This window comes from Scyliorhinus torazame, chromosome 16 (genome assembly GCF_047496885.1).
Source record: "Scyliorhinus torazame isolate Kashiwa2021f chromosome 16, sScyTor2.1, whole genome shotgun sequence".
Lineage (NCBI taxonomy): Eukaryota > Metazoa > Chordata > Chondrichthyes > Carcharhiniformes > Scyliorhinidae > Scyliorhinus > Scyliorhinus torazame.
Window position 1 is genome coordinate 129,199,744 of NC_092722.1, and position 25,204 is coordinate 129,224,947.

The window sequence follows — 25,204 nt, forward strand, 5'->3', positions numbered from 1 at the left end:
CCGCGGGGATTTACATGTCGCCGGTCGCGCCATCTATGCGGTGCCGCTTTTACGCGCGCCAAGGCCCGGCGCATGTAAATGACGCGGCGCCGCTCCTAGCCCCCCGGGGGTGGGAGAATAGGGGGCTGGGAACGGCCTCTGACGCCGGGACTTAGCATCGGGACTTAGTCTCCCGGCGGGAGAATTGCGCCCAGGGTATGCCCTTGTATATAACCTTGGGACACCTTTGGGAGATGTAAGTTTCCCTTTGGGAGAAATGAGCTGCCCTTTGGATTTGTTAAAAGTGGACAAGAAAATGTGCATAAAACAATCATAAACATATTGGAACTGTCAAGAGAGTTGTCAAAAGCAACTATCAAGTGGAACTGCCAAAACTGTCAAAAGCATCAAAAGCAACAATCGAGGTATATAAAACACTTGTCCCTTAAATCTTTGAAAAAAACTGTGGAGTGTTAAAATATAATTTCTTGCACTTTCACTCTGTTGACGTAAGCCTGAGCATTATCATGACTGATTTGTACTATATGAATGATTTCACAACATTCTATTATCACAGTGGGTTGCCTTCCATTATCACAGTTTAATTAACAGCTCAAAGTGGTTGTATAATCTTTGAAGTGGATCCATGAATCGCAATGTTTGTTTTTATAAGGGATTGTGTAATTGAGAGAATGTAAATCCAGTGAATGGGATTTCATGAATGAGGCCATTTTTCTTTTAAATAACTATTTTATTTTATTTCATCGTGGTTCCTAAGTGTGTCCATGGTGGATCCTGGGTGAGTTGGCATGGTATGAGCAATGGCAAATGAAGGTGGGTGTGAAATCATAGATTGTAACTAAATTGGCATGGAGGGTATGAGGGGCCATGGGGACTTGGAAGAGGACATGAGGTGGCATGGATCAGGCATGGGGCGTGTATGGGGGTGAGGGCTGGTGGAAGGGAGGCCTTCCACCCAATCCGCCTCTGCACCTGGCAGCCTCCGCACTCATTCCAGGTCCTGGCAGCCTCCACACCTATTCCAGGATGCCCAGTCCAACTCCTAGAGATCCCTGGAACAAAAATCCCAACTTCCGGGAACTTTCTCCTGGGTCGGGTTTGTGGAGTCGTGAAATAATCTGACTCTGCACCCCAAGACGGGAAAACAAAAATTCAGGCCAGGGTTCCACAGTGCAGCAGGATTACTCCCCCCACAAAATGCCGTACATGGGTGCTCATTATATAACATATATTATGTGGGTAAATTAACTCCAGCTTTTGACAACAGCGTGGCCTCCAAGTGTGACTCTCAGGAGAATTGATCAATCATCTCCATTCTGGTCAAGATTTGTGGTGTAACTGTGGTGAATGTATAATTACTGATAATTCATCAGTGCACTGTATTATGTTATGTTATGTTATTAACCCTGTGGGCTCCACCTATGGGCCATTGTGTGGCTTCACCCACAGGGGGATATGTTGGGGCATGTACGGGCTCCGCCCATGGCTCCACCCCTTTAGAGGAAGTATAAGAGCAGCTGACCTGCGGGGCCGCCTTCAGTATCGTACCGGTCACAGGCAGGCACAGTTCTAAGTTGATTAAAACCACGGTTTACTTCTCCCCATGTCTTCGAGTGAATTGATGGTCGCATCAATTTAATCAGCTTAAAATACAACTATGGAATCAGCCCTCAAACCTGATAGACTGGAACTCGATCTACAGGCCACGGAGGCAAAATACATTTTTTAACATTGGCTTCGATGCTTCAAGGCCTATCTCGCCGCATCGTCTACGCCATCCGTCACTGACGAACAGAAGCTGAGCCTCCTCCACGTACGGGTGAACCATCGCATTTCTGTCCAGCTCGACGAAGCCGCTTCCTATACAGAGACCCTCGCACTACTCAAACGCCTCTACGTGCGGCCTGTGAACGAGGTCTACGCGCGACAGGTCTTCACCACTCGCTGCCAGCGCCCCGGGGAGTCACTAGATGATTACCTACGCGACCTCAAAGCTCTCGCGTGCAACTGTAACTACCAGGCCGTTATGGCCACTCAGCACAGGGAGCTCGCTGTCCGAGATGTTTACGTGGCGGGGGTCCGATCGAACTATGTGAGACAACGCCTGCTCAAAAAAGGGGCCCAGGACCTGGACGACACGGTAAAACTGGCTACCTCTCTGGAAGTCGCTTTTCAGAGCCTTACTGCGTTCCCGGCCGACCACTCGACCCCCTCATGGGCCCTCGAACAGAGACTACCCCAGGCCTGTGCCGCACGGCTTCCACAATGGCTTGGGCTTCTTTTTCGACCGAGGATTGTCGAATTTCAGAGGTGGTGAAGGTGCGTGAAAAAAACGCTACCCCTCTGCCGGCTTGGTTGAGGGTGGCGGCGAGAGCGACCTCTGAGGCGTTGCTCTCCAACTGGAAGGGGACGGACCGTCCGCCGCGAGCATCGTGGCTTTGGTTCCAAGCCATCGTGAAAGCTGTGCGGCACTGGAGGCACTACCTCACTGGGAGGAGGTTTACCCTCGTCACCGACCAACGATCGGTTGCCTTCATGTTTGACAATACGCAGCGGGGCAAGATCAAGAATCATAAGATCTTGAGGTGGAGGATCGAACTCTCCACCTATAATTATGATATAGTATATCCTCCTGGGAAGCGCAACGAGCCCCCAGATGCCCTGTCCCGCGGCACATGCGCCAGCGCGCAAGCTGACTGACTATGGGCTATCCACGATGACCTCTGCCACACGGGGGTCACCCGGCCTACCCACTTCATTAAGGCCCGCAATCTGTGTGGATTCACCCACAGGGGGATATGTTGGGGCATGTACGGGCTCTGCCCATGGTTCCACCCCTTTAGAGGAAGTATAAGAGCAGCTGACCTGCGGGGCCGCCTTCAGTATTGTACCGGTCACAGGCAGGCACAGTTCTAAGCTGATTAAAACCACGGTTTACTTCTCCCCGTGTCTTCGAGTGAATTGATGGTCGCATCAGCAACTATACATAGCCTTTTAAGAATCAACACAGACACCTACAACTAAGGGCAGGCATGGGGAAGAATTGGCCTGAGCCCCAGTTGTTAGGGCAGGTAGCAGAGATAGCAGGCAGCCTAGTTAGGGATCCCCTCCTGCTCGGATCCCCTCCTGTGTCCGATGGAGGGACATTATGGTGGCAAGGGCTGCCCCACAGGAAGAGCCCCTCACTACGACACGTTCCCTTCACACCAACTCTGCCTCTACAAGGCCTGCCTTCAACTGATCTCATCCCACGAACTTGTGATCCAGAGCTCCAGTGATGACCTTCCTCTCAGGCCTACTGCATTACTATCAGTGTCTATCGCTCCCAGCGATGCTGCCAGTGCAGGAGAGCTGCTGTCCTTTGATTGACCAGCAGGTCTCAGAGGCGTAAAATCCACCCTGCTGGAGCCATGATCCCCAATGGCAGCCAGCAGGCTTGACTGATTGGGACTGAATCCTGTTGGGGCTTCCGGAAATGGCTGCTGCAGTGGACCCATCTACCGGCAGGAGAGACCATTGAATTCTGCATAGTATGTGTATGGAGATTGTACCAAGTGGCTAGTATCATTCCCGAGTTTTGTATGCTTTCTCTCCTCTGGAAATAAGGATTTTATGAACGAAGCCAAATAAAACCTTGCCAAACAAAACAAAATCTCATCCAATGTTACCTCAGCCAGCTTTGGGAGGATTAAAGGAGTACACTTGCTGAAGACAGATTCAGTTCAAATTACAGAGGAGTTTCATTGTTATACTCCCAGGTTCCACTGCAGTCCTGGCAGATACAAGGCAGTGCACATTGCATTAAAAAAGCAGGCAGCCAAACCACTTAAGAGAGTGAGTGACAGCATTGAAACAAAGCCAGAATTGCGGCAGCCCTGAATTTGTAGAGCACGCAACCAATCTCGCCCTGCCCAATGCTTGTGGCTACTTTCACCAGGAAGTCACATCTATCAGCTCCTGGCTTTCTCGACTGCATTGGTTCTAATGTTGAAACTGAAGCCCAGAAGGAAAAACAGTAAAAGCTGTGAAATAAGAATACTGGTCCAGAGCTGCCAATCAGCTTCCAGTGTTGTATTTGACTTTAACGCTCGCTGATGTACTTGAAGGACCCTCCAGTGAGCACGTCCAAGCAAATTTTGTTTTTGAGCAAGGCTTCGAAAAATCGAGTCACTCACCATCTGTTTGGTAATTGAGAGCTACCAACTGTATCCCGTGGAGCCAGAACATGAGAGGCGATGGGTTGGAGGAGTCGATCCGCGTAGCAGCAGGGTACGTTCGGAGCAGCTGGCACACTGTATGTTGGATCAATTCCTGGGAATAACGCCTGCATAGCCGCTTGGCAGTGTTCTCATTCACTGACGAAATGTGATAACACTTGGGTGTCCTGATGATAGCGCTGAGGGAGGTGGTTGGGTTAAACGGAGGGGAAGATGGTTCTTCACAGCTCTTTCTTATACCTTCAAAAGAGGTTGCTATGTAAAGATAAAATCATTAGGTTACCCACAGGAATCACACTTTTCTAAAAACTGCAAGCAGAAATCCTAAATGTCTAAATCTTAACAGTGGAGATTTAAAAAAACATGCTTTCATCCACAATTCAAGTTGATTTTGAGTCGATAATTGTTACTTTGACTGAACAATGCACTGTTACTTCAATAAACATCATCAAGCTGCCAAGCCTATTGCTGAAGTTCAGCTGTAAAGGTCCACAGCCATCTGGAAATAAATGCAACATCTCCACTATCCAGGACATTTACTGACCATCTGCAAAGTGGCTCTGCAGTTTCGATTTGTTTTAGCCATTTTGGCTCGACTAGATAATTGAGGGAGTGTTCAATTGTTCGGTGTACAATTATGTGTGTCTGTTAGCTTCTCTGTTCTGTGTGCCGCCTGTCAAGCCTGGGTGTGGGTACTGAGAAGGAGAAATTAAATGGAAAACAAGAAGCTGCAAGCATGAGAGAGCAGATGTTTTAAAAATACAACTCCTGTTCAGACGTAGGAACTGATGTGCATATCCCTGCACATCTCGGAGACACAAAACATAATAATGCACCGGACTCCTATTATATCACCTTCCTCTAGAAGCAAAAGGAAAATGTTCAAAGGGTTTAATTTACAGTGAAACAAAATATTTCCCTTTTTATCTCCTCCTTCCAGTTTCAGACTCTGTGCAAAGCCCCTAAATCTGCATTTCTGTTTGTGATAGAGGCCTAACAAAGTAGTACAGAAGACCATAGAAGAAGCATGCCGGCTGCTGAACAGTTTCAATTACTGAAGCTCATAAACTTAGCAATACAAAGGTAGGTTGCTGCTTGTTCAGAATGCTGATGATTATTATGAACGGACATTTTACTGGATTTTTTGCCGATTCGGGGAGACACCAGGAACCCTCAGGAATCGTGGCCAGGATCTGATTCCGGGATTCCCAAACCCATGTCTGAAGTTTACAATTTTCACCAAGGTCTTTTAAATGTCCGGGCTGGTTTGGGATCCTGCCAGCACCCTACATTACCCGGCGTGGCCGGTGCCATTGCGAGGATAGACATATCCTGGTCCTCACAATTAACAGGAAATCGGGCCAGCTATTTCAAGAGTTACAGTCCGTAGTACCTCAGAGATATCATGAACCACTGGCCTGGATCTTTGCCCGTGAGAGTCTGGAGAATACCCAGCCTGTCCAACCTTTCCTTGTAAAAAAAAATCCTCCCATCAGTCGCATTAACCTTCTCTCCACTGCTTCTAATGCATTTATATATTTTCTTAAAGAAGGAGACCAAAACTGTACACACTACATTAGGGGCGAGCGGCGATTCTCCGGCTCGGATGGGCCGAGCGGCCGCTAGGACACGACAGGTTCCTGCCGGGGCCTCCACCCCTGGTCGCTGCCAGCGGGAACTCTGCGGGAACGCTGGGGGGGGTGGCCAGTGGGGGAGGGAGGGGGGCTCCTTCACCGGGGTGGCCTCCGATGGGGTCTGGCCCGCGATCGGGGCGCACCGATCGGCGGGCCTGCTTCTCCCTCCCGGGCCTACCTCCTTCCGCACGCGGCCCCAGTACACCAGCGCCATGTTGGTGAGGGGCCGGCGTGCGTAAGACGTTCCCCGCGCATGCGCAGGATGGCGCGGCCCAACTGCGCATGCGCGGATTGGCACGGCACCCATTTGGCATGCGTAAGGACGCGTGAACAGCTCCAGCACCGTGCTGGCCCCTATGAGGGCCAGAATAGGTCGTGCCCGGGCCCTGTTCGCGCCGTCGTGAAACGTGACGGCGTTCACGACGGCGCGAACACTTGGCCTCCATATCGGAGAATCGCCCCCTAGATGTGGTCTCACCAACACCCTGTACAACATTGCAAAATATCGCTACTTTTATACTCCATTCCCTTTGCAATAAACAACAACATCCCATTTGTCTTCCTAATCATTTGCTGCATACTTACTTTTCCTGATTCATGTATCTGGACACTCAGATCCCTCTGTACCTCAGAGTTTTGCCCATAAACTTAACCTATCTAGGTCCATTTGTCAACCCCCTTATGTCCTCTTCACAACTTACTTTCCTACCTTACTGTTATCAGTAAATTTAGCAACCAGATATTTGGCCCCTCCATCCAAGTCATTGATATAAATTGTAAATAATTGAGGCACCTGTACTGATCTTTGTGGTGCTCCATTCATTACATGTTGCCAACCGAAAAAGAACAATTTATTCGATTTTCTGCTTCCTGTTAGCTAGCCAATCCTCTATTCATGCTAATAGGTTACCCCTACACCATGAACTCTTATTTTGTATAGTAAATTTTGATGTGGCACCTTGTCAAATGCCTTTTGGAAATCTAAGTACAGCACATCCACAGGTTCCCCTTTATCCATATTGTTTCAAAGAACTCCAATAAATCAGTCAAACATGCTTCCCCTTTCACAAAACCATGTTGATTCTGCCTGATTGCATAGAGATTTTCTGAGTGTCTCGCTATAACCTTCTTAATAATAGATTCCCAACAGTTCCCGATGACAGATGTTAAGCCAACTGGCTTTCTGTCCCTTGCTTTCTGTCTCCTTCCTTTCTTGAACAGAGGAGTCATATTCACCATTTTCCAATCCGATGGGAAAACGTGATGCTCTTATGATGTCTACTCCTTACATTTAGGGGTTCACACTCCTGTAATCTTACTTTAGTGGAGGCAGCTGATGATTTCAAAGGCCAGCTGTCTCCATGATCCACATATGCATGAAATGCAAACCACCCCATTCCCACCCCTACGAAAATAGGAAGTGCCGTATTCAGGAGTGAGACTTACGATCTTCATGAACTTCCAAAATGTTGGCCACAACGGAAAATCTCTCTGTCATGGCGGAAATTCAGGCCGTAGTCTGCATGGGTAATGTCTTCAGCATTCAAAAGGTCCTGTGTGTCAAGGAATGCTCCCCACCCATCCCCTTTGGTCCCTCATGCTTCCCATGCCAAGGAATTCTCACACCCCTTAGTCCCCTCATGCCCTCAAGCCAAGGAATGCCAACTCACCCACCCCCTATGGCCCTCATGCCCACATACCAAAGGTTCCCCCACCCATCCCTTATGGCACCTTATGCTGCCCATGCCCAGCTATGGCACTTACATGCCTGTTCACCCACTATACATCGTATAGAGCCAATGAATGCCTTGGTGCCAGTAGATTATGTAAATAAAGCTTTCAATGAATGGTAATTAGTTCCACTTCCTTAAGAAAATTAATTTTACAACAGGACAATAGAAATGTCAATGATCCAGAAACTGCAAACACTTGAAGCCTCTTTTTTTTTGACAATAAACATTGTGCAATTGACAGCATAAATCAGAGAACTGGAGCTGTTAATCAAGCAATGTTTCCCCTCGGGCTTAGGTATTTTAGTACAAGTATGGATGTCTGGCTCTCAGCCAAGTATCGTTCTGTATTTTTGGCTGAGAGCCAGGGAATCCATTAACTTGTTAAATACCTGAGACTCTGGGAAAAAAAAACCTGATGACAGCTCTGGCTCTCGGATCAATGCAGCCAATTGAAACATACTTATTTACACAAGATAGGTTTCAAATGCTTTTGGTTTCTGCTATTGATACTTTAAAGAGTCAGGATAATTGCCAGTAGTAAATATGAGTTTTAAAAAATAAAATGGAAAGTTACTGATGAATGACTATTTTTAAAAAGTTTTTCTTTAACCACATTGTTTTGTCACTTATGGTTCATTGATTCTATACAGTGTATAGTTGTGGAATGGACATGTTAGTGCCATAGCTTGGCATGGGCACGAGGGGGCATGGAGGAAGGCGGGGGCATACTTTGGCTTGGGGAGCATGAAGGCAGTGGATAGAGAGGGGGGCATGTTTGGGCATGGGGAATATGTGGTAGGTTAGGGGGTGTGAGGGTTGAGGGATAGGGGACCTTACTTTTATTCATATAACTGGAGCGTTTGAGAGTCTGTTGGGGATTGGAGGGGTTAGGATGGCACTGGACCCTATGGTGGTGAATTTTGGGGTGTCAGAGGTGCCTGGTGTGCAGGAGAGGAAAGGGATCAATATTGTGGCCTTCGCCTCTCTGATTGCTCAGCGACAGCTTTTGTTAAATTGGAAGTCGGCTACAACACCAGGGGTCGCGGCGTGGTTGGGGGACTTACACGAGTTTCTCAGGTTGGAGAAAATCAAGTTTGCCTTCGGGGGTTTGGAGGAGAGGTTTTGCATATGCTGGGGGTTGTTTCTGTCCATGTTTGAGGATTTGTTTGTCGTGGGGGGGATGGGGGGTTGGGGATAAAAAGGGGGAAACACATTTTTTTTTTTGAATGTGTTTGGTGTTAAACATATTTTAAAAAAATAACTAGAGCAAAGTCCCACAGCACCAAGGCGGACCTTAAAAGGCCTTTAAATACAACCCCGCTTCGGCTGTCTCGAAACACTTTCCCCAGGTCTGCTAGCCTGACTGCAGCCCATTGTTATGGGCCAGGGTTTAGAGAACCCCAAAGTGTACCATGGAGTTCACCTGACCCACAACTTTTAATAGATTGTGGTATGGGGAGCACACGGCCCACTCTACAGGTGTGGTACAGCAGAAATCGAAAAATATTTTTTAAAAGCAAAACAATGTTTATTCTATGAACTCAAGTTCACCTTTTTAAAACATACAGTGAACATCTTAGCAACCATCAATTCAAATACAACCCCCAAGGAATACAACACTAAGTAATCCTTAATAACTTCCCAAACAACATCCAGAAGACAAAAGAAACACCTTTTAACAGAAGCACATTAGGTTTACATTCACTACTGAGAACATTTATAATTCTGAATTCACCAAATGATCAAGAGGTAGTCTTTTCATGGCAGAGAGATCAACAGTACACCTGCTCTGTCTGTCTTCAGCTCCAACACTGAAAACGAAACTAAAACACACCTTGCAGCAAACAGCCTAAAACAAAAGTAAAAAGCTGACAGACAGGCCAGCTCCACCCACACTCTGACATCACTGCAGTAATATGAGCAGCCAAACATTTCTTAAAGCGGCATTCTCATGACACCATCCACTCACCCCCACTGCGGCATTGAAAACCCCATCTCTGCAGGCACCCTCTCCCAAGGCAGGCGGGCCTTGAGAATGCAAATCCATCCCATTATTTACCAGCTACCTGCCCTGCTGTTTCAAAACAAGCTGCTCAACAGCAGCAAGATTTTTAAAGGTTCACCCTGAATTGCTTGCGTGCCTGATCAAAATGTGAGCAATAGATTTAAGAATGTGAATTCACCAATAATGGTTTCTTTTACATATACTTTCAAGCAAATTGGAAGATGCTAAACCAATGTTTTGTGACTAGATCCATGTTTGTTGTGGGAAACAGTGAACTGTGCCGGTTACCTCGTCCAGATGCCTTAATTGATGTCATTGACTCCCCAGGGCTCATTCTGTTCGACTTCCTGTTGGATTTCACTTTGCCTCTGCTTGATCCCGTTGCATTTAAAGTCGAAAGGCCTGTTCCCATTAAAAAGAGGAAAGGGTCAACACTAAAGAGTTCACATTTTTCCAAAAGATAATTTTTTGATTTATATTTTAAGCCCTTGCACCATTGCCCAGCTGCCTATGTGAAAATGTTGCTTTTTGGCAGTGTTTCTTTATGGAATACTGCTGCATCATTGACTGGTACAGGAAAACCACTGCAAGAAACGTTCATTTTCACCATTTCTCCACCGCCAAAACTAAGTGACTTTGCCATAATGGCAAGATTCACATTCTGCACCAGCATTGCATTTGAATGACAAAAACAGTGCAACAAAATCTCCAGTGACATTACAGACAGGGTTAGGACATTAAGGGGCAATTTAGCATGGCTAATCCACCTAACTACACATCTTTGGACTGTGTGAGGAAACCGGAGCACCCGGAGGAAACCCATGCAGACACGGGGAGAATGTGCAAACTCTACCCAAGGTTGGAATTGAACCCAGCTCCCTGGCGCTGTGAGGCAGCATCGCTAACCACTGTGCCACCGTGCCACCCTCTTTAATTGAAAAAAGCTAGTTTCAGTAATGGTGACTGTGAAACTACCATTAGTTGATGTGAAAACCCATCTGGTTCGCTAATTTCCTCTCGGGAAGGAAATTTGCCATCCTTACCTGATCTGGTCCGTGTGTGACTCCAGACCCACACAATGTGGTTGTCTTTTAATTGCCTTCTGACGGCCTGGCAAGTCACTTAGTTCAAGGGCAATTAATTAGGGAGGGGCAACAAATGCTGGCCCTGCCGGCAATGCCTGCATCCCATGGAAAAATAAAGAAAGATTCGACAGCAACCTTGGGGAGAGCGCATGGTCAGTCCCCTACATAGAGCTTGGAAACTATAGTTATCAAACATTTCAGTGTATTTCTTTTAAACTCACAACTTTCTCATGCAGATTATTATGTAAATCCCATCTGATCTTGCAGAAAAAAATCATTAGCAATCATCTTTATATTGGGCCATTTGGGGAATATGCTCAGGACTAATACACCTGCCCAACTTCCCACACATCCCTGCTGTTTCATGTATTGTACAATAGACCTTCCCTTATCGCAATCTAAGTGACTCACAGTTTTATATTTGCCACCTGTTCAGTTCGAGAACTGGTAAGTCCTGATGATACCAGTGAATAAAGCCACCAGCGACGAAGGTTACTGTGTAGACCAAACGTTTAACATGCTGCCTATAAGGAGTCCCGAAGTAAGAGGCACCGAGGTGTACTAACCTGCAAATTTAATAGCCTGGCAATAAATAATGAGATCTGAGAGTTCGGATGCTATCTGTCTGCTCTCCTTTTTGTTTTGAGGCAGGTAGAACTCTTCACCCAGCTCCATGTCGTAAACCTGGGAATAGAGCAAGCAACAAATACGACATGAGACACAGCACACCACTGCGATCCAAGTATGCTAGCATCGCCTCATTTGAATATTTAGGAGGATTCATTCTGGCTGTGTGTCACTGGGAGCAATGGCCACTGGTGGTACTGCAACTGCACCATCGATCATCAATGGAGCCTCAGTAGGGTGGGTTTGCCGAAGTCAGACAGAGGGCTGGATTCTCCGATTTGACGTCTAAGTGCTGACACCAGCGTGGGAACAGTGGTGTTTTACGCCAGAAAAACGGCGTAAAAACTGCACCGATCCTCCGTCTGGTGGGGAGCTAGCAGGCACGCAGCGTAGGTTTTACCTGTGGATATGGCCAGAGAATTGCCGGGTCCATGGCCGCGCATGCGCACGGCAGAGGCTTGCAGCGACCGTGATGCGCAACATGGCTCCGGCCACGCGCGGACCCGACCTGCCACATACTGTCCCCCAGTAACCCCTTCACCACCCCCTGACCACCCCCTACCAGGGGCCCCAGCCCCTGCCAAAGCCCCCCCTGCCCACGGAACGGCTCCCCCCCCCCCCCCCCCGCCCCGACTGCGATGGGGCTGGACTCAGTCCACAGCTGCCACGTCGGGTTCACGGAACAAAATAGCATGAATGACCCACAGCGTTGGGAACTTGGCCAATCGGGGGCGGAGCATCGGGGGAGGGCCTCAGGTGACACCCCCAATTTCAGCACAAACCGAGATTCTCCGACCGCTTGCCAAACGCAATTTCACCGTTGGCGACCAGAGAAACCCGCCCAGAGGCTCTGGCGAACGGTGGGGGTGGGGCGGGGGGGACAGGGGGGGGGAGGAAGACGATTTAAATGCAGGTTATGGTTTTACTACAGATCCCTCTTAAAGGCCTCAATTGGTCTTCAATTGGCTGTCCTCGAGCCTTTCCACCCTGACTTTAATCGGAGGGAGGTAGTGGACTTGAACTTGTCACAGAGGCAAGTGTGCTACCCCATACACAGATGACACTTAATGATCTGTATGATATCCACCTGTCAGCTATTTACCAATTTAAAACAAACGTGTTAATTTGAAAATGGCAGGTAATGCAGAGCCATTAAGCACTTTTTACTATGAGTAATTTCTACCTTTTGTTTCATTTGCTTCAGGCCCCATTAAACCTCACCAGAGCCTAGCAACTCCTGCACAATGTTATTACATTCTTACGTTGTTGGGCAGTTGTTTTCCTCAGCAGGAGAGATAAGTGCATCATTAAATATGGCTTCTAATTATAGAAATATAAATGCGTAATTTCTCACAATAAATCTTTTCTGCTTTGTCTTTTCCTTGCTGTGTAACATTGTGTCAGTCGATATTTTCTTAATTCGCCGAGGAGTTTCTTCTGTGTACTCAAAATGGTATTTATCACTTGATGGCTTGTTTTCAGGCCTGTCATCAAGGATATTGTCTAGAGAGGAAAGAATAGACATGAGTGGGACAATTTTACAACACTTACTAAGCAGCAGTACTCCTCAGCACAAAATATGCAACAATATTTGCAAGCACATGGCAACGGATGTGAAGATACTCTTTGAAAGTTGAGTTTATCTTGGACAGCTGTTCTCAGTCCACCAGTGGACGAGCAAATATATTGACAACAGCTGTGCAATATATATTTTATGGAAGTAAAATAGTTATTTATCATTATTATACTTAACAATATTGTAATGCAACCCGATAGAATATATGAAAACATGTTTTTTGTTCTTTCACTGGGTGGACTTTGCTGGCTAGACCAGCATCTGTTGACCACCCTTAATTGCCCCTGAGGAGGTGGTGGTGGTGAGCTGCCTTCATGAACCGCTGCAGTCCATGTGGTGTAGGTACATTCACAGTGCTGTTAGGGAGGGAGTTCCAGGAGTTTGACCCAGTGACAGCGAAGGAACGACAATATTGTTCCATGTGGTGTGTGGCTTGGAGGGGAAAATCCAGGTTGAGTTGTTCCCATGCATTTGCTGCCCTTGTCCTTCTAGGTGGTAGGGGTCATGGGTTTGGAAGATGTTGTCGAAGGAGTCTTCGTAAGTTCCTGAATCTTGTACAAGGTACACACTGCTGCTACTGTGTGTCAGTGATGGAGGGAGTGCATGTTTAAGGTGGTGGATGGAGTGCCAGTCTAGTGGACTGCTTTGTCCTGGATGGTGATCACAGAATCTTTACAGTGCCATCTAGCTTAGTGAGTCTTCACTGGTTTTCTGAAAGGGCATTCTACCTAGTCCCACTCCCCTGCCTTATCCTATAACCTTGTAGGTTTTCTTCAGTTATCAATCCAATTCCCTTTTGAATATCTCGATCAAACTTATGTCCACCACCCTCTCAGGAAGTTTGTTCCAGACTTCAACCACCCTCTGGGTGAAAACACTTTTCTTCACATCACTTTTACTCCTTTTGTCAATTAATGTCAATCCACGCCTGTCATTCTTGGTGCTCTCGAGTGGGAATAGTTCTCACTATTGCCCCTGCCCATACCCCCAGGATCCTGAATACCCCTATCAATTCTCCTCTCAGTCTTCTTTTCTCCAAGGTAAACAGTCCCAACCTCTCCAATCTATCCTCACATCTACAGTTGTTTATCCCTGGAATCATTCGTTGTGAATCTCCTGTCCTCTCTCCAATGCCTTCACATCCTTCCTCGAATATGGTGTCCAGGACTGGATGCAAGCCTCCAGATGAAGCCTAACTAGTGTTTGTACAAGTTCAACATGACCTCCTTACTTTAGTACTCCATGCACCCCCCCCCCCCCCCCCCCCCCGCCCCCAGGATATTGCTAGTGGGGATTCAGCGACGGATGTATTTAAATTAAAAATAAAGGGATGACAATCTTGCATCTGATGAGTCAGGGTCGTGGTGGGGGTGGCAGTCAGGAGACGCTGCTAAGCAGGCTACTGTTGTACATTCCCACTCCCCTGCAGTTGACCCCATTTCCAGGCATCTCAAGGTCACAGGGTACCTACATATTGTAGCGGTTCAAGAAGGCAGCTCACCACCATCTTCTCTGGGGAAATTGTACAGGGTCAGGAGAGATAAACGCGCTATCACATCGATCGTATTTTGGCAAAGGTACAATTGGCTCAACTCAGCACACAAAATATTCCTTCAAAGCATTGTTTTGTTCAACCCGAGACTTCATTCCCAGACAAAATCCATCATAAGTTTCCTATTTAGATACAGTGTAAAGTAATACATAAGCTGTTAAGAATTGCAGTAAAACTGTTGGGACACAACAGCTGTCTTTATGCTCTGTGTTGGTAATCTCGCAATGTGCTGCATTAAATGTTGAAGTGTTGGACAATGTTAATGTTATTATTCCAATTGTTTATATCATGTCTGCCACATAATGACAATAAAAAGTATTTTCTGTTTCAAAACAAATGATTCCATACCGAGCCGAAAGGATTGCTAATGTTTCACAGTGAGAATTATCATCACCAACTTTGCTCAGGATAGTCATGATATGCAAACATGCAGCTAATGAAAACATAGAATGGGGACTTCCGTTTGCGGCTATGCGGAGCTAAGTCGCACATTCGGCGGCTCCCGCAAAAACTGACTTTTGGGCTCTTTTCAGGGCCCCCAACGGCACTTTTTTGATGTTTCCCGGTGTGGGAAGGAGTTTATAACAACTCCCCATCAGTATATGGCTTTAACTAGGAGCGGGGCGACAAAAAAGGTGGTGGTGGACCCGAAGAAGGTGCGAGGGAAGAACAAAATGGCGGCGGGCGGAGGAGCAGCAGGAGGGTATCCAGCGCTGCTTCAGAGAGATTAAAGCGGACCTGCTAGAGCCGATGAAGGCTTCTATTGATAAGCTGCTGGAGACACAGACGGCTCAGGGGGTGGCGATCCGCGAGGCTCGACAGAAGATCTCTGACAATGAGGACGAGATCTTAGGCTTGGCGGTAAAGGTGGAGGTGCACGAGGCGCTCCACAAGAAATGGCAGGAGCGGTTCGAGGAGATGGAGAATCGGTCGAGGCGGAAGAATCTGCGGATTCTGGGCCTCCCGGGGGGGCTGGAGGGGCCGGACATGGGGGCCTATGTGGTCACCATGTTGAACTCGCTGATGGGAGCGGGGTCCGTCCAGGGGCCCCTGGAGCTGGAAGTGGCCCATAGAGTGCTGGCGAGGAGGCCCAAGGCTAACGAGCCTCCGCGGGTGGTGCTGGTGAGGTTCCATCGGTTCGTCGATCGGGAGTGTGTGCTCAGGTGGGCCAAGAAGGAGAGGAGCAGCAGGTGGGAGAACGCGGAGGTTCGGATATATCAGGACTGGAGTGCGGAGGCGACGAAGAGAAGGGCATGGTACAATCGAGCGAAGGCGGTGCTGCACAGGAAGGGGGTGAAGTTTGGTATGTTGCAGCCGGCGCGACTGGGTTACCTACAAGGACCGGCACCATTATTTTGAGTCTCCGGAGGAGGCGTGGGCCTTTGTTCAGGCCGAGAAGTTGGACACAGATTGAGGGTCGGAATGGGCGATTGGGGACTGCGGTTAATATGTTATGTTTATTCTTTTTTCGAGGGGAGGGGCTTTGTATTGCTCTGGGTTTCTTCTTTTTCTCTGTGTTTTTCTCTTTCGGGTCGGTGAGGGTGGTTGGGGCGGTTGGGCACTTGGAGGGGGGTAGGTAAACGGAACAGGGGTGGTGGACGGCGGGAGATGGGGCCCCGCGGGGGAGGGGGAGGCCTGAGTCGGGGGGAGGGTACCGGGCCTGTAAAAGGAGCTGCGTCAGAGGTGGCGGGGCCTGGTAGGTGGAAAGCGCAGGCTTTTTCCCGCGCTGAAGACTGGAAGGGGCGGGGCTAGGGCGGGGAAGCGAGGGTTGTTTACGGCGCTTAGAATGGAAGGGGGAGGGGGAGAGCCTATGGATGGGGAACAGGAGAGGAGGGTGTGTCACACAATGGGAGGAGTCGAAGGAGAGGCGGGAGTGGCCGGGGTCAGCAGGAGTCAGCTGACTTGCAGAAGTGCAATGGGGGGAGTAAATCAGCTAGGATGGGTCCTAGCCGGTGGTGGGGGGGGGTTTGGGTTGGGTGGGGGGGAATCGAGTTGCTGCCGCTATGGTCAAGGAGGAGCTGGAGCGAGTGGGGAGGTTCGAGACGGGGGTATGCCGCTGTGGGGAGAGGGCCGGGTGTGGGGTTCGGGTGCGTGGCTGGCCGAGGAGGGGGGTCATGGCTAGTCAGCGGGGGAGGGGGGTGGGTAGCCCCCTGATCCAGCTGATAACCTGGAATGTAAGGCGACTGAATGGGCCAGTTAAGCGGGCCCGCGTGTTCGTGCACCTGAAGGGGCTCAAGGCGGATGTGGTTATGCTCCAGGAGACACACCTGAAGGTGGCAGACCAGGTAAGATTGAGGAAAGGGTGGGTAGGTCAGGTGTTTCACTCGGGGCTGGATGCCAAAAATTGAGGGGTGGCGATCTTGGTGGAAAGTAAGTGTCATTCGAGGCGTTGAGCATTATGGCAGATAATGGCGGTAGGTACGTAATGGTAAGTGGTAAGTTGCAGGGAGAGAGGGTGGTACTGGTCAATGTGTATGCTCTGAACTGAGACGATGCGAGTTTTATGCGGCGTATGTTGGGTCGGATCCCAGACTTGGAAGTGGGGGGCCTGATAATGGATGGAGACTTTAACACGGTGCTGGATCAGGCACTGGATCTCTCCAGGTCTAGGACGGGTAGGAAGCCGGCGGCGGCTAGAGTGCTGAGGGGGTTTATGGACCAGATGGGAGAGGTGGACCCTTGGAGATTTGCAAGGCCTGGGGCTAGGGAATTTTCATTCTTCTCACATGTCCGTAAGGCTTATTCCCGAATCGACTTTTTCATTTTGAGTAGGGCGCTGATAGCGAGAGTAGAGGATACCGAGTATTCGGCAATAGCCATTTCGGACCACACCCGGCATTGGGTGGACTTGGAGATGGGGGAGGAGAGGGACCAGCGCCCGCTGTGGCGCTTGGAGGTGGGGCTGTTAGCAGACGAGGAGGTGAGCGAGCGGGTCCGAGGAAGTATAGAGAGGTACTTGAAGACCAACGACAACGGGGAGGTCCGAGTGGGGATGTTATGGGAGGCGCTGAAGGCGGTGGTGAGGGGAGAGCTGATCTCCATTAGGGCCCATAAGGATCGGAGGGAGCAGGGGGAGAGGGAGAGGCTGGTGGGGGGGATGGTGAGGGTAGACAGGACATATGCGGAGTAGCCCGAGGAAGGATTGTTGAGGAAGAGGCACAGCCTCCAGGCCGAATTCGACCTGGTGACCACCAGGAAGGCGGAGGTGCAGTGGAGGAAGGCCCAGGGGGCGATTTACGAGTATGGGGAAAAGGCAAGCCGGATGCTGGCGCATCAGCTTCGGAAGCGGGATGCAGCTAGGGAGATCGGGAGAGTTAAGGACAGGGGAGGGAGTGTGGTGCGGAGTGGGGTTGGCATCAATGGGGTCTTCAGGGACTTTTACAAGGAATTGTACCGATCCGAGCCCCCACGGGAGGAGGGAGGGATGGGCCGCTTCCTGGACCAATTGAGGTTTCCAAAGGTGGAAGAGGGACTGGTGGCGGGACTGGGGGCCCCGATTGGGCTGGAGGAGCTGATCAAAGGGATAGGAAGCATGCAGGCGGGGAAGGCACCGGGGCCGGACGGTTTCCCGGTCGAAGTCTATAAAAAATATATGAACCTGTTGGGCCCGCTGTTAGTTAGGACCTTCAATGAGGCAAGGGAGGGAGGGGCTTTGCCCCCGACGATGTCCTGGGCTCCTTGATCCTGAAGCGGGAAAAGGATCCCCTGCAATATGGGTTTTACAGACCAATTTCCTTGCTAAATGCCAAGGTGCTGGCGAAGGTCTTAGCCACGAGGATTGAGGATTGTGTGCCACAGATCATCCATGAAGACCAGACGGGGTTTGTGAAGGGGAGGCAGTTGAACGCGAATGTGCGGAGGCTTTTGAACATTATCATGATGCCGGCGAGGGAGGTGGAGGTGGTGTCGATGGACGCTGAGAAAGCCTTTGATAGGGTAGAGTGGGGGTACCTGTGGGAGGTGCTGAAGAGGTTCGGGTTTGGGGAGGGATTTGTCAGGTGGGTTAGGTTGTTGTATGAGGTCCCGATGGCGAGTGTGGCCACAAACAGGAGGAGGTCCGAGTACTTTCGGTGGCACCGAGGGACGAGACAGGGGTGTCCCCTGTCCCCCCTGCTCTTCGCACTGGCAATTGAACCGCTGGCTATGGCACTGAGGGAGTCAAGGAACTGGAGTGGGTAGGTGCGGGGTGGGGAGGAGCATAGGGTGTCGCTTTATGCGGACGACCTGCTGTTGTATGTGGCGGACCCTGTGGGGGGAATGCCAGAGGTAATGAGGATTCTTAGGGAATTCGGGGACTTTTCGGGGTACAAGCTCAACATGGGGAAGAGCGAGCTGTTCGTAGTTCATCCAGGGGACCAGGAGAGGGGGATTGGCGAGCTCCCACTAAAAAGGGCGGAGAGGAGGTTCAGGTATTTGGGGGTCCAGGTGGCCAGGAGCTGGGGGGGCCCTGCATAGGCTTAATTTTACAAGGCTGGTGGAGAAAATGGAGGAGGAGTTCAAGAGGTGGGACGCGTTGCCGCTGTCCTTGGCGGGTAGGGTGCAGTCAATCAAAATGACGGTGCTCCCAAGGCTTTTGTTCCTGTTCCAGTGCCTCCCCGTGTTTATCCCGAAGGCTTTTTTTAGGCGGGTTAACAGGAGTATAATGGGATTTGTGTGGGTGCGAGGGACTCCGATGGTGAGAAGGGTGTTCCTGGAGTGGAGTAGAGATAAGGGGGGGACTGTCGCTGCCCAACCTCTGTGGGTACTACTGGGCCGCCAATGCGACAATGGTGCGCAAGTGGGTGATGGAGGGGGAGGGGGCTGCATGGAAGGGGCTGGAGACGGCGTCTTGTGTGGGTACGAGTCTGGTGCCGCTGGCAACGGCGCCGCTGCTGCTCCCTCCAAGGAGGTATACCACGAGCCCGGTGGTGGTGGCGGCGCTCAAAATTTGGGGGCAGCGGAGGTGGCACAGGGGGGAAGTTGGGGCCTCGGCGTGGACCCCAATATGGGGGAACCACCGGTTCGCCCCAGGAAGAACAGGTGGAGGGTTTTCGGGATGGCACAAGGCTGGGATACGAACGTTGGGAGACCTGTTTGTGGACGGGAGGTTCGCGAGCCTGGGTGAGCTGGAGGAGAAGTACGGGCTCCCCCCGGGGAACACCTTCAGGTACTTACAGGTAAGGGCGTTTGCCAGGCGGCAGGTGTTGGAATTCCCACGGCTACTGCCACACACAGTACAGGACAGGGTGCACTCGGGGGGGGGGGGGGTGGGTGGGAGTGGGGAAGATTTTGGAAACTTACCAGGTGATGCAGGAGGAGGAGGAGGCCTCGGTGGAGGAGGTGAAACGTAAGTGGGAGGAGGAGTTGGGAGAGGAGATTGAGGAAGAGACGTGGGCAGCTGCCCGAGGGAGGGTGAACTCTTCCTCATCGTGCGCGTGGCTCAGCCTCATACAGTTTAAGGTGCTGAACAGGGCACACATGACCGGGACAAGGATGAGCCGGTTTTTTGGGGGCGAGGACAGGTGTGTTAGGTGCTCAGGGAGCCCAGCAAACCACACCCATATGTTCTGGGCATGCCCAGCGCTGGAGGAATTTTGGAAGGGCGTAGCGAGGACGGTGTCAAGGGTGGTAGGATCCAGGGTCAAACCGGGCTGGGGGCTTGCAATATTTGGGGTGGTAGAGGAGCCGGGAGTGCAGGAGGCGAAAGAGGCCGGTATTCTGGCCTTTGCGTCCCTGGTAGCCCGGCGAAGGATTCTTCTTCAGTGGAAGGATGAGAGACCCCCAAGCGTGGAATCCTGGATCAGCGATATGGCGGGGGTCATTAAATTGGAGAGGGTGAAATTCGTCTTGAGAGGGTCAGTACAAGGGTTCTTTAGGCGGTGGCAACCGTTCTTGGACTTTCTGGCAGAACGATAGACATTGGTCAATGGCAGCAGCAGCTCGGGGAGGGTGGGGGGGCGGGGGTAACTTTATTATTGTTTTTGTTATTTACACTGAAGGGTCTGAGGGGGTGTATATACCTGTTGTGTTAAGTCGGGGTGTTAATGTTAATTTATTATCTATGTACAGGGGGGGGGGGGTTATGGAGGGTTGCTTTGCTAGATTGTGTTTTGTACTTAACCCTGTTGGGTTCTTTTTTTCTCATTTTGTTATTGATATTTTATGAAAACCTTTAAAAAAAAATATATATTTTTTTAAATGAACACATAGACTAGGACACGACCAATGAGCAGTCAGGACACTCAGGGGTGGTATCTCACTATAAGAGGGATGAGGCACTCACTCCCCACCTCTTTTCACAGACCAACATCTACAGAGTGAGACAGGGTGTACCCTCAGCATCACACCCCAGCACGTGGCTTAGAGCAAGGCTGGTTCAATTAGACTGAGTTACTACATTTAGATTAGCTGAGAGTCGAACACATTGAGAACTGTGCTATAGTTCAATAAAACACATTGAACTCACTTCAAAGTCTGGAGCATCTTTTACTCAAAACTGCATCAAGTGGCAGCTTGTGTTATTCCAAACTACACAACACAACATGGTACCAGGTGTCTGTTCAATCTAGTTCGTTCAACTCAGTAAGATCCGTGACGACCAGCGAATGTATACTGGCACAATGAAAAAGATTCAGGCTCCTCACAAGCTCAGGACCTCCGGCAATCTCAGTGCCAACTGGCGGACATTCAAGCAGAAATTCCAGCTTTATGTCGAAGCATCAGACCTCAATGGTGCGTCTGCTGCACAGAAGATAGCTCTTTTCTTCACCACAGCGAGTGATCACGCCTTGGAAATATTCAACTCCTTTCCCTTCGCCGAAGAACAGGACAAGACAAAGTTTCAGACCATCCTGGACAAGTTTGACAGCCACTGTGAGGTGGACACCAACAAAATCTTTGAGCGCTTCATATTCAAGCAGCGATTGCAAGGTAAAGATGAATCCTTCACCTCCTATTTAACTAACCTTAGACTGCTAGCGCAATCCTGCAACTTCGGTGATATCACTGACTCCATGATCAGAGACCAAATCGTTTTTGGAGTTCACTCTGATCCTCTGAGAGAGCAGTTACTGAAGATCAAGCATATGACCCTGCCAGTCGCGATTGAAACATGCACAGTGTATGAGCACGCTAAAAATCGCTATTCCCAGTACAAAATGGCAGAAAATGATAGACTAGCCTCCCACAAGGCGGAGAGTCTGCAGGCCATCTCCCGGATGCAGCGCCTCAACATTGACGAAAGTGGCCATTTTGCACGCTCTTCCCAGGGCTCGACACATGCGCGATACGAATGGGATAACGAAGCGGCTGAAACCCGCACTGCGCAGGTGCAAACGTCTGAGAACCGCACTGCGCGTGTGCAACGACGCATGGAGCGTCAGGACGCCGACGTCATGACGTGTTCGAACTGTGGCACTGCTCATATAAAGAAACACTGCCCTGCAAGAGGCAGATGCGGTTTAAACTGCGGGAAGCCAGGCCGCTATGCAGCCCTGTGCAAATCTGCACCACCAGTCAGTAGCCAGCACTCCCAATTCCGACGACGGCGCATCCGGAGTGTGCAACAACGCCTACAGTGTGCAACATCTGCTACGACCTGATGCCAAGCCAGTGGTCCACGCACCACGACGAATCCCTGCTCCACTGAGAGAGCGCTTGAAGGCACAGCTCAAGGATCTTCAGCAAAAAGGCATCATATCCAAGGTCACCGAACCGACTGACTGGGTCAGCTCGATGGTGTGCGTAAATAATCCTTCGGGGACTTGCGCATCTGCATTGATCCCAAGGATCTCAATAAGAATATCATGCGGGAACACTACCCCAGCCCTAAGCGGGAGGAACTCATGAATGAGATGGCACACGCACGCTTCTTCACCAAATTGGATGCATCACAGGGATTTTGGCAAATCCAGCTGGAAGAGTCCAGCAGAAGGCTCTGCATCTTCAACACGCCTTTTGGCAAATACTGCTACAATCGCATGCCATTTGGCATCACCTCGGCATCGGAGATATTCCATCGCATCATGGGGCAGATGATGGAAGGCATTGAGGGGGTTCGTGTGTACGTGGACAACATCATCATATGGTCCACGACCCCGGAAGAACATGTGTCCAGTCTCCAGAAGGTATTCCGCCGTGTACATGCCAACGGCCTAAAGTTAAACAGGTCCAAATGTTGCTTTGGCATGTCGACGCTCAAGTTCCTAGGCGACCAGATCTCACAGCATAGTGTGCGCCCGGACACAGACAAGGTCAAGGCCATCGAGGCGATGAAGGTCCCTGAGGACAAAAAGGCAATGCTGTGCTTCTTGACTTTGGTCAATTTTATGGGCAGGTTTATTCCAAACATGGCCACACACACCACGACCCTACGCAACCTGGTGAAAAAGTCAACTGCCTTTGAGTAGAAGGCGGCAAACCAGACAGAGTGGCTGGAGCTGAAAGCCAAGCTCACCACTGCACCAGTCCTGGCATTCTTCGACCCGGAGACAAAGATATCCACAGATGCGAGTCAGGATGGCATTGGTGCGGTGTTGCTTCAACGAGATGACACATCATCCTGGGCACCAGTAGCCTCTGCATCAAGGGCGATGACGCCCACTGGAACCAGATATGCACAGATTGAGAAGGAGTGCTTGTGTCTTCTCACCAGCATCCTCAAATTTCATGATTATGTCTCCGGCCTGCCGCCTTTCACTGTCGAAACGGATCGTAGGCCTCTGGTCCACATCATCCACAAGGACCTGAACGACATGACGCCTCGGTTGCAGAGAATCCTGCTTAAACCTAGGAGGTATGACTTCAACTTGGTGTACACACCTGGCAAGGAGCTCATCATCGCTGATACATTGTCCCGCTCCATCACCTTGCCCAGTGAGCCGCTGGAGATCATCCAGCACATCAAATCACAGGTGCAGCTGCGTGCTAGCACTCTCCCGGTGACAGATGAGAAGGTAGTTCCCATCCGTGATGAGACAGCCAAAGACCGCCTCTTGCAGCGCGTCATCCACAACCTCACCAATGGCTGGCAGAAAGGACAGTGCTCACAATTTTACAATGTGAAGGATGACCTGACGGTGATTGATGGCATCCTCCTCAAGCTGGACAGGATTGTCATTCTGCTCAGTCTCCAGAGCTTGGTGCTGCGCCAGATTCATGAGGGACACCTGGGTGTCGAGAGCCCGGCAAGCTGCCTACTGGCCCGGCATCAGCCAGGACATCATGAACATGGTCCTGAACTGTGCTACCTGTCAGCGTTCCAGCCAGTGCAGAGCAAGGAGACGATCCAACAGCATGACATAGTGACCTCTCCATGGTCCAAGGTTGGTATCGACTTCTTTCATGCAAATGGTCGCGACTACGTATTGATATTGACTATTTCTCGAATTACCCTGAGGTGCTGAAGCTCCCGGACCTCACCTCTCGGACTGTCATCAAAGCCTGTAAGGAGATGTTCTCAAGGCATGGCATCCCAATCACCGCCATGAGCGACAATTGTCCGTGCTTTAGCAGTCGAGAATGGTCCACGTTTGCCAGGTCATACAACTTCCAGCATGTCACCTCCAGTCCGCACTATCCGCAGTCCAGTAGAAAAGTCGAGAAAGGGGTGCACATTGTGAAACAGCTCATCTGCAAGGCCGTGGACTCTGCTTCCGACATACACCTTGCACTGCTCGCGTACAGGGTGGCTCCATTGTCCACTGGCATGTCGCCAGCTCAACTCCTGATGAACAGGGGCCTGCGGACGACGCATCCAGCCATACACCTGCCCAACCTGGATCACCTCCCGGTGCTGCAGAAGATGCAGTAGCTCAGAGACCGATGGGAGCCTGACTAGTGGCCTCGTGGTGCGAGGTATCAGGAGGTGGCAATTCAACATATAGAAATAGAGGAGAAAGTGGTTGCGAGCAGGCAACTTTGTGCAGTGCCCGTTGATTCCTTTGCACGATGGAGCCATCAGCCATACGTACAACATAAGAGCGGGGCGCGGCCTATCAAACAACGACAGCCGGGGCAGACCACCCACCATCTGGTATCTTGATCTTGACAGTGTCTGCTGGGGATAGCACGGCCAGATCGGTGGCATGGGCATCATATCCCTGCTTTTGACGGCCACTAGTCAGGCTTCCATCCTGCCTGTCAAGGCGCCGTCGTCCCCTCCGCCACCTCTCCGGCCTCAGAGACTGGACTTGTGAACGTTTGTTTTGTTTGCTCTGTTCTGTTGTCCTCCGTCAGTCACGTTAGACAGACACATTCACATATGCCAACAAAACATTTAACAAAGGGGAGATGTCATGATATGCAAACATGCAGCTAATGAACACATAGAATAGGACACGACCAATGAGCAGTCAAGACATTCAGGGGTGGTATCTCACTATAAAAGAGATGAGGCACTCACACCCCGCCTCTTTCCACAGACCAACATCTACAGAGAGAGACAGGGTGTATCCTCAGCACGTGGCTTAGAGCAAGGCTGGTTCAGTTTGACTGAGTTACTACATTTAGTTATGGATAAGAACAGGGGGCAATCTAGCATAAAACCAATTAATTGGAAGAGGGCCAATTTCAATGGGATGAGAATCGATATGTCCTAGGTAAATTGGAGGCAAACTATCATAGAACATTGGGCTGCCTTTAGAGAGGATATGGTTTGGGTACAGTTAAGGAACATTCACACAAGGAAACAAGTTAGGTCAAGCAAAGCCAGAGTTTCCTGCGGGATAGAGAGTAAGATGAAACTTAAAAGGGATATGTACGGCGGATATCAAGTTGATAATACAAATGGGAAGTCG

The 25,204-nt window shown here is 50.1% G+C and overlaps 1 protein-coding gene across 5 annotated transcripts in view; it reads right to left on the reverse strand.

Annotated features, from left to right (window-relative positions):
• Positions 1-25,204, reverse strand: part of plce1 (phospholipase C, epsilon 1) — a 619,267-nt gene that overhangs the window by 69,014 nt on the left and 525,049 nt on the right. For all 5 annotated transcript variants that reach the window (XM_072479048.1, XM_072479049.1, XM_072479051.1 and 2 more), the window contains 4 exons: positions 12,656-12,804; positions 11,241-11,358; positions 9,878-9,991; positions 4,176-4,472 (listed from right to left, as the gene is read on the reverse strand). In XM_072479048.1, the coding sequence (XP_072335149.1) occupies positions 4,176-4,472; positions 9,878-9,991; positions 11,241-11,358; positions 12,656-12,804 (678 nt within the window). The remainder of the gene's footprint in view (positions 1-4,175; positions 4,473-9,877; positions 9,992-11,240; positions 11,359-12,655; positions 12,805-25,204) is intronic.